Here is a 10,766-nt window from a genome sequence, read left to right as displayed (position 1 = left end):
TTGTATTGCAGATTTTCATGAGTGCTCTGGTAATAACACCAGGACCATTATATCCCCAATTATTACCTTGATAATTTTTAGCAAAATCATTAACTGCAATGTTAGCAATAGTTTTTCCAATGTCATCATAACCAAAATTTAAGATTAATGATGCAACTGATGTATTTGATTCGACACTGGCGAAATTCGTGATGCCTTCTAAAGACCTAAACAGTAAATAATTTACAAATTATTATTCATTTTGATTTGTCAAATGTGACAATTGTTTTAATGTGATTAGTTATTACTTCATTAGAACTACATCTAAATCCATATAAGTTCCTCCGAATTTCCATAATGTCAGAAACCTCAGCAAATCACTTGTATGAGAAACTGGCCAATGACTAGTGAATATGGTGTTCGAAGTTACAAAGTCTTGTAATGGAGTTTTTAAGGAATAATTCACAAAATTTATATGTCTAAAATTTACATTTGAATACATATCCAATCGTTTAATTACATCTGATTTATTGTTTATAAAAGTAGGAGAAACAAATAAAACAAATACTTTTAAATTTGGATTTAATTTAGCAGCAGACTCTATAGCACAGCCTTGCCTTAAGTTTAAATTGATCCCATTTTTATGTTTACACGATGTTTCAATGAAAAAAATACTGTTTCTGTCTACCTCGAGTGGATTTAATTCAAGTAAAGAATTAGGGAGTTTATCCTCGAAGTAACAAGAAATTAATGGTTTTTGGGATGCACTTAAGTATTCACTAATACTACTAAAAAAATAAATATTATATAAAAACAATAGAGATATAATTAGTACACATATGATACGAATATGTATGGTTTTAAGATATGGCCGACAAAACATTTTATTTGAATTCCAAAGTTTTTAACTCTTATGAAACTTATAAGTACAAATATTTATTCTAACTAGTAGAGAGCAGATAAAATTAAATTTAACAATATTATTGAAATGTAAAACTATCATTTTCATAAATTAAAATTAGTATTCGATCTTCCAGTTTTCTTTGGATTTGAATGGTAAGTAATAAATTCAAACCTAAAATAAAATAAAATTTTTATTATTGTAAGATTTTTTTATACCTAGATCCTTTAATTTTTAGATATTTGTTTTTTTATTGATATAAGTGTTTGCCAAGCTTTAGGTTCAAATAAGAATATACTTTAGAACAGGGTTATTCAAATTCATAGATGGTAATAAATAAATATATCAAATTGTAAAATTATATAGAATTGTTATATTTATTATTAAACTGTAAATAATATCAATTATTTTATTATACATTAAATAAGGAAAAAATTATCACATAAATTAGGACAAAATTCCAAATTGATATGTGTAATATATAAGCATTAGAAAAGGCCTACAATGCATATAATAAATATCTTGTAGAAACACTAGTAATTATATAGAAAAATTATAACATACGTTATTTTCAAGTACAAAACAAATAATACTAAGAGAAAAAACAAACTAAATAAATGAAAAATAATTTAATCAAAAATAATGGGTAATGAAATTTCACAAATTCGATATTTTTTTTGATGCAGTCAACGTTATGTTCTTTTCAAATTTTAATCAAGGGGATATAATACAAATAGGGATATAATTTTTATTGTATTAAAAATATTATATTTAAATTATTTACATAAATTAACTGTAATATACATTTCCACAAAAAATAAAACATTTTATTTTTCATTTACAACACTTATAAACTTGATAATTCACTAAGATAATTACAAAGTTATGAATTTTTTAAAGATAAATTATAACTTAACTAATATCATAAAGTTAAAAAAGGTTCTGTGTAATACGTACTTGATTTTTCCAACTGCGATAAATGCATTATTATTTCATGCTGAAATATTATAAATCATATTACTGTATAAGTACATGTTAACGAGATCCTAATCAAAGTTGTCTTAAAACTAATTTCTAATCTATAATAGGAGTTAATACAATTGTATGTAGTTTCATTTTGTACATATGCCAAGCTTTAATAGTAATATTATTGAAGTTTATGATGTATAAGTAGTGTATGACTTTAAATGTTGATAACAGTGACGGTAAGTAATGTTATTGTTATCAACCTGACGCAGTTTATTGTTGATAAAATTATTGGCGCTATCCGAACAAGTTTATAACACCCGTTATTATCATTATCTCTATTTATATACATTTTACTAATTGGAATTTTGACATTTATTTATTCATGCCCAATATGTGTTCAATGCACTCTTGAGTGTAATTAATTATATTGCGTTATGTTCAATCTAGACATTAAGCGGTAAGACGGTAAGTTTTTAAAAATTCATTGCAGAAAGTGTCCCGAATCCCGGTTATCATAATTTGGTGTTGCATATAGGGCCGGATTAACCTAGGTGGAAAAGAAGCATTTGCTCCAAGGCGGCAAATTTAGTGGGGTGGCATAAATAAAATAGCCTCAAAAAAATTATTTAAAATCGTCATTAATACAAGAAAAAATATCCAATTTATCAATTTTATGTATAGAATCTAATTTGGTTGAGGAAATGAAGTGATAAGTACTAACATAAAAAAAATAAAACTTGTAACTATTAAATCCATAAAAAATATAATTAAAAAAAAAAAAAAAATTATAATATATAAATAGTTATATGGTTATAGTTTTTTTTAATTGGCGTTAATATTAAAAATTACTTTAATTATTATCTGTATATTTTGAACCAATTTATTAATATTATAATTTTATTTTGTCAGTATTTGCCAGTAGTTTAAAATAATTCTTTGTAAAACTATTCTATGACATTTAAAATATACCTATTTATACTTCATAGTTTAAGTAGATTTATTATTATATTAGGTACCTATATTTTATAATATATATTTATAAGTAGTATTTTATTTTTTAATTTATGCATGGAAATCAAGATTTATTTATTTTTTTTGGTCTCACTTAAACCTTATTTCTTTGAGGGGGAGGGGGGCAAACATTATTTGCTCCAGGGCGGTATCGGCTCTTATTCCGGCACTGGTTACATATTTAATTTTTACACTGTTTTTAAGCGGATAGTCTTGATGTTAGGTATGTACTTTTTCTGTCTTAGTGAAACATAAGCAGCAATTGTTGCAATCTGCTTAAACATTTCTTTCTTTCGATTTAATTAAATTCGTTATGGAGAATAAACTTTCATAAGCATAAGTTAACGACAAAATTAAAAGTATATGGAATATAATAATTTATAAAATGTATATAATTTGTTTTCTTCGAATTTCTTATAACTAAAATTGTAAAATTAGTATAATTTTATCTGTGCAATATTTTTAATGATTTCAATTTTTTTGCATGCCATTTAAACTTGGTTAACGCACCAACCTTGGTTCACTAATCCTGCTATAAATAATCAGTTTTAAATGTTATTATGTAGGTACTTTAAAAAATATTTTTAAAGATAACGCTTTTCACAAAAATATTGTAAACATTATTACGAGTATTTTTGTGTTTTCAATGGTTTACTGACATTTGTTTTTATTCCTTCCCGATAAGATTCGTTTTGATCAATTAAATATTATATTAAAAATGTCTCATATAAATGCTTTATTTAAATTATACCAACACATTTTTTTGTGTTGAACTAATCGATTTTTTTAGCAATAGATAAATTAGTTTTTGATTAGTCTGGCATATAATTTTAAATCTATAAAAAATTAATCTACTTGCAAATCCAAGAAATGTTATTAAGTGTCAAGGTACAGAAGATTTACTTTGTTTTTATTTACAAAAGTTTCAAGTTTGAAATATGCCATTACTATTATGGAGTTTTTTTAGTATATTTTTACATTAATATCCACTCAGAATTGCTTTTTGAATTCAATGATTGATCTATCCTTTCATATTTTTATAAAAATAAATAACAATTAGGTGGATTTCTTAAATTATTCAAAAATTAAATATCAATTAATAAAAAATATATAATAATAAATAAAGTGACAATTTTGTTTTTCTGATACGCCACTGTGGTATCAAAACAGAAAAAAATTCAATGATTTCTATAAAAATAATATTATGCGGATAATATATTTTTATGATTTTAAATAAAAACCATTACAATTACCAATATAAATCATCTTAAAATGTGGTTATCTTCCGTCTCTTTTTATTTTATTTTTCTATTGTTTAAATATTAAAAAACATTTATCGCGTCATCATTATATCAGCATTTAATTTAATTCGATATTAAAAACAAAATTAATTCGCTAGCAGGTTATTTGTATGATAAATAATTAGTTATACCTGACGGTTTGAATTTATTTTTATCACAGTGTTCGCGTTTCCGGGTCGTAGTCCGAGTTTGAGATTTACAATACTTTGTTGAGCCCGAGAAATTGATTTTTCATTGAAAAAACTTCCTGGATGGTATACTTTCTGTCTCACCACTGGACGGAAAATGTAACGAGATCATAATTAGGTATGAAAAAAACTGCTGACACTTTGGAGGTGATGTTATTATTCACTCAGATCGGTCGTCTCCGACGCGCGATCACGTCGCACTGCAGACTGGCGTTTCAGAGGTTGATTAGGACGTACGTAATATAAACGTCGGTGGGCGGTGAGCATTTGAAAACAAATGATGACTGCCCGTATGGCTGTATCGCCCTTGCTGTTATTTATTATTTTTTTATTCATTATTTAATAGTTTGCTTTACACACATTTTCTGATTTTTATTCTAAAGTTATTATTCCTATACTATTTTTGCCTTGTATTTCCCGATATGACATTTTATTAAGCAGAACAACAATTTGCTTCTTAAAGTAATATTAAGTTTCTTATTTTTCAAATTTATTGTAGTGAAGAATAATTAAATTTTGATTCAAGTCCGATTCATTTGTAAGTTGTATCAAAGATTCTAATTATGTAAATTTAAAACACTAATTTATCGGAATATTCGATACCCAGGGGTGTGCTTAAAGGGGGAATTTGGGTTTTCCCCCCTCCGAAATCTTAACGAATTTAGAAAAATGTATCGCTTAATATATTTATATAATTTAAGTATTATAAAAATTTGCCAGAGTTATTTATATAATCCATTGTCGATCTATCTATTACGATAAAATTAATATCTTGTGAAGTAAATACATTTGAACTACTTGGTAGGAAAAATATTGAACACCTCCCCAGGAAAAAATTTCTCAGCACGTCCCAGCCAATACACATTAATGTTTAAAATGTGACGGGCAATGATTTGATCAGCTCTAAAAATAAATACTGTACCTAATACTAACAGAAATATGAGACACTGTGTATATAGATAGTATATAGATAATATATAGATATCTATGATTTGTATTAGGGCTGTCGAAAGCTATGGGTGACCAGGGCGATTGCCCAGGATGCCAGCAAGAATGGGGCGTCAAACTGAAAATTATTTTTATCGTGCATTAATAATCTACAGAAAGTAAGAATATAACAGTTCTACTTCAATACTGCATCTATACCGCTAGTTATGATATAAAAATAATGCATGAAATCATACTGAATATCACCGCATTTGTGTGTGTAAATAAAACATAATACAGGTGTTCGTAATAATTATTTTCATAAAATATTTATCCATTTATAAATAAATGCATATAACTGGACGATTACGTAAAAAACGTTCGGACCTTATGGCGAAAATACCGCAGTGTGGCGTAAATCAAAAAGATACAATTGCCTAATACACACTCACAATTAATTGTTTTTGACGAGATCTCACTACGTTCTGCTGTGTACCTAATGTCAAATGTATAAAATAACAAGTTACAGTCAACAGATAATCAATATTCATATTTATTGTTTAGTTCATTTGTACATAATATTTTGGTTTCTTATTAGTTATTTACAATGAATTCCGTTCTTTGGTTGTGTTAATAAATAAGTAATTAGTGAAACACTGTATTCCTATATTATAGGCAGTGGTGGCATGAAATAATATATTCTCTAAAAAAAAGTTTAAAAATTAAGAAAACGCCAAGCTCAAAATTAGAACTATTATATTTAATAATTAGAATATTCTTGCAACCAAAAAAAAACCTGTCCAAAAAATGCACTGATATAATACTAAATTATAGTACTAAATATATACTTATTTTATTTAAACTCACTAAAAAAATTAATTTTACTACTGCTCCATCTAAGTGGGTCGTGGAGGTGGAGGGTTAAGGGCGCCAAAACATGGTTCCGCCCGAGGCGTCAATATTTCTAGCGTTGACCCTGATTTGTATGTTTGAGGAAGTAAAAAACATAACATGGGCGTCCCCAGGGGGGGAGAAAGACAGGGCACTTGCCCCCCCTGGAATAATGTTATTTCCACAGAAATTGGTAAAATTCCAAATGATAAATTAGTTTCTAAAAAATAGGTCTACTAAGTTTCCATAACATATTATGTCAACGCACGGCTGACGGCTATCTATGAAAACTATCATTAATAATAATCGGACTATTTTATCTTAATGTATTTTTTGAGTGATGTTTTAATTGTACATTATACATAAATGTCAGTAATGTTTTAATTCATAATTTTAATAATGACAAAATATAATAATTTATTATAAATAAAATGTATAAAAAATTTTCATTTATTTTTTAAATTAATTTTGCCCCCACCCCCAAGAAAAATGTCTGGGGACGCCCATGGAACATAACCTACTAATTTTATCGGCTTGCTTAACAGTAAGTTTTAAATCGTTATCAATGCCGGCGCTAGGGAAGGACAAATGGGACATTTGTCCAGGGCCCCGCGCTTGTTAAAGGGCCCCGTGATTTTTATCATCTTAATACCGTGAGACACTTCGAAATTTTATATCGACAAATTATAAATCTATATTATGCCTATCATCAGTTATTTGGAAAATGATATCTAAATTTAGCCATAATACAAATTATAAAGTAAATTGTTATCTTTACGACGAAAGCGTAATATTTTGACGATATCCGTCGAATAGGATTCCTACAATAAATAATAATATAAATATTTATTTTCTCTATAGTTATTGTTTAAAATTTGAAGAAAAACAGTATTTTTTTTAAAAAATCCTGATTTTAAAAAAGCTAGAATTTCGCCCTTCTCTGGGAACCTAAAGGCTAATACCTATGTTCAGGGCTCCACAATACCTAGCGCTGGCACTGATCGTTATGGTATGTTCCTAATATGCAATAGAGATATAAGATATATCATATTGATTAATTGCGATATATCCTCTACTTAATTCAAACTATGTATTTATAGCATAAATATAGTATAGAGTATGTACGCAAGTAACAGAGAATAAGTCGAACAGGGTAAATAAAAAAATACATTTTATTTTAATAGAGTTTAAAAGAATTTATTTTATTTAAAATAATTTATAAAAATATATTTTAAAATATGTTCAAAAGAGTTTAATGACTTCAAACGTTTGAGGGCATAACATCATAACATTTTAACGTTGACTGGATGCGTTAAAAGTAACATAACTTACTTCCTTGGGTTAAAAAGGACTGAGAAACCAGAATCTTTGATTTATTTATAAATGATTGAATTATTTGATCTTATGGCATAGGTTGTACAGAATGAAAAAAATTACACTTTATAAAGTCTACATTTCTAAAGACTTTAAATAAAGTAGTTATTTCATTATTTTACCTCATTAGTAGTTCTGCTGATTTTCTCTCCCAAATAAGCGTAACAGTTTTCTACATACATTGTATTTCTATAAAATATGCAATTTGATTGTGCATTAAATAGGTTACTTCTCGTAGTGTTATCACGTATTTATTAATTAGGTACTTTAATAATATTAAGCACTGTATACGAATATAATGTGTAACAAAAAAGGATATGGTTTAGATTTTTTAAAAAAAATCTTCGGCCAAAGAAAAAATACTTGAACAATACTTTTGAGCAACTAAACCATATGGTTGTTTTGATCCAACTATAATAGGTGTATGTTTACTATGTAAATTCCATACATGAATTCCCATGCTGTTCTCAAGTGAATTCATTACCTTAGCACTAGTAGTTGAATTAAAATATAGTGCCCAATCTGTCCACGCAATTGGGCAAAATGCTTCCTGTCCATAAACCGTAAATCCATTACAATTTTGTTTGTTGAAGTTAGTTATCTATAAAAATCAAGATTTATTCAATTTTTAATAATAAATATATATATATATTATAATAATAATTAAAATAATTGGTTTTATTTTTATTCAACAATTTTCTAATCTATTGAGGTTTTTTTTTTTGAAAATGGTATTTTATAAATAATTAAAAATAATATATAGGTATATATTAAGGAATATTTAGCGGTTTTTTTAAGAAAATAATTTAAGTGATATTTGAGTTCTTGCTAGTTGAGGTTAAAAATATTTTGTTATTACATATTATAAACTATGAATTATACTCAGTTGAATAACTTTAAAATACTTAAATATGGATTCAAATACTTTTTATGAATTACCTATGTAGCAGATACAGTATAATTAATATAAAATAACTAAACTCGGTAATGAGCAATAGCTAACTTTGTATTTTTGAAATTTTAACTTAGAATAAAAGTTACATTTGTTTTATTCCGTATTTGATATTTTCATACAATTATTGTAATTGTAATGCAAATAATAAATACACAATATTATACAGATATAATTTTTATTTTAACTAACTTTTTGGTATGATGCGGTTCAATAATCATACCAGTAATACCCAGGACAATCGCCAGGGAAAGAGGCGCCAATGGGACCATCTTGTTCTAGGCTTCAGTCAAGAAAAATTTAAAGGGGGTCCTCTTTAAGTCCAGATTTGTTAGAAATATTCGGCGTTACTCATTTAAGATTATTAATATTTATGTATTATTTCCAAACTATTTTTCTTTATGAAATTTAATAAACTTAATTCATTTAAGGGCTATTATACAAGCTATATTTTCGGTTATTTTAATTTTTAAATAGTTATAATTGTAATTTGTTATGGTTATTGTCGAAGTGTGGAGATGTTTGGACAGAGTGTGGACATATTTTTTTCCAAATTCACGTTGAAATATGTTATTACAAGTATCAGCGTAACAATATCTAAGTTATTATTTTTCATGACTGTTTATAAATTCTCTAAAAATATATTAAATTTGTATTAAATGTGGTAACTAGTAAAATGTTGAGAAGTTATTAAAAATGTAATTCATTGCATCGATGCATTTAAATGATTTTGATTAGTTGAAGTTTGGGAAACTATATTTACCAACATTATGCAAACTTGGTGTGTATTTTTTTATCATAGTCGTATATTATTGTGATGATTGAAGAGCCCCTAAGTCTATTTTCCCCAGGCTCTAAAAATTCTTAAGATAATAATAATAAATAAGGCTCTGATGATATCTTATCTGAGATCTAGTTTTCATCTAAAGCACTATTCTGGTCGTTTGTTCTATCATTTATGAACATTTGAGAATTAAACGGCATGGAACACCATGTCTCGTAACTACGTGTTATTTAATTTTCTGTATAATTTTTGAACTACAATAAATTTAGATTTAAAATCTTCAAATCTCTAAAAAAATAATCTTGAGATGTTAGTACAATTTTAGTCTGTTTATTATATAAATTTATAAATTATCAATTGTTGATAAACATATTATAACAATTAAATATAAAAAAAAAAGAAAAATCTGATAATCATATGATATCATTGTCATTAGTTATTTGTTTTAAAATTTTTTTTATATTAATTTTATCAAAAATTAGTTGTATTATCATAATACATCTTTTTAAATTATTTCGTACTTTATCACATAGTTTTTTGAGTTCTGAAATTTTAAAACTATACAAATTTAACAGTTAAGGAATACTGACTATTATCGTTTTTTCTTGTAGTCTTTCATATAATATATCATTCGAATACTAATTAATAATTTAGAAATTTTTGATAAACATACTTGTAAGAAATTAGCAATAAGAGTATAAAAAAACTAATTAACAATTATTGATGGACATAAATATATAAATGAATAAAAATATGGAAATGATTTTTACATAAAAAATATTAAAAATATACATTTAATTTAAAATAAAATCAGGTTTAAACGTTAATGTGTGAAATATATATATATTTGCAAGCGTAAATTAAAAGGACAATTAAACGAAACAAATTAAAATATTATATTTTGAGATACTTTGGTTAAATCCAGGCGCGTACACAAAAAAATATTTTGGGAGAGGTTTTAGGTTGTACATTTTCATTATAATATAATCTGTATATCAATTTTGCTATATAAAAACATATTTAATATCATTTTCCTGAATTTCGGGAGGGGTTTGAATCCCTAAAACCCGCCCTTGTGTACATGCCTGATTAACTTAAATCTAATAAATTGAAAATGAGCCAATACAAAATTAACATGCAAATGTTAATAAATGAATTGGTAGTTAACTAAATATTTAATTTAGATAAGTATTTCTAGTTCATTTATGGTTAAATATCTAAAATGATAATATATACCTATCTACATTAGAATATAATAAATTCAGAATCTGCTATTAAAATAACCTACTTAATGAAAACTCATATACTTGAATATTAACTCATACTAATAAAAGAAAAACCCCTAATTGTATATAACAGTTAAAAAAACAATGAATTTGATGTAATCTTTATTTCTATTCAATTTAGAAAACATTACTATATTTTTAAGTCACTCACCACTTTTGTATTGCAGATTTTCATGAGTGCTCTGGTAATAACACCAGGACCA

General features: G+C 26.0%; 2 protein-coding genes across 3 annotated transcripts; both read right to left on the bottom strand.

Annotated features, from left to right (window-relative positions):
* Positions 1-4,568, bottom strand: LOC112688779 (lactosylceramide 4-alpha-galactosyltransferase-like; the record flags this gene model as incomplete). 2 transcript variants are annotated; one of them, XM_025562140.1, is given in 4 exon segments in its annotated part: positions 1-206; positions 288-1,054; positions 1,838-1,877; positions 4,293-4,568. In XM_025562140.1, coding segments are annotated over 2 exon segments (781 nt in total), but the record flags the coding sequence as incomplete, so codon positions are not given.
* A 2,826-nt stretch (positions 4,569-7,394) lies between these two features.
* LOC112688780 (lactosylceramide 4-alpha-galactosyltransferase-like) lies at positions 7,395-10,760 on the bottom strand. The gene is made up of 2 exons (XM_025562141.1): positions 10,715-10,760; positions 7,395-8,142 (listed from the first exon to the last, which is right to left on the bottom strand). The coding sequence occupies exons 1-2, from the start codon at positions 10,736-10,738 to the stop codon at positions 7,873-7,875; spliced, it is 294 nt and encodes a 97-aa protein (XP_025417926.1). The 5' UTR covers positions 10,739-10,760; the 3' UTR covers positions 7,395-7,872.
* Between the last annotated feature and the right edge of the window lie 6 nt (positions 10,761-10,766).

Source organism: Sipha flava, unplaced genomic scaffold (assembly GCF_003268045.1).
Source record: "Sipha flava isolate LNK unplaced genomic scaffold, YSA_version1 40315_pilon_pilon, whole genome shotgun sequence".
Classification (NCBI taxonomy): Eukaryota; Metazoa; Arthropoda; class Insecta; order Hemiptera; family Aphididae; genus Sipha; species Sipha flava.
This window is presented reverse-complemented; position numbering and strand designations above follow the sequence as displayed.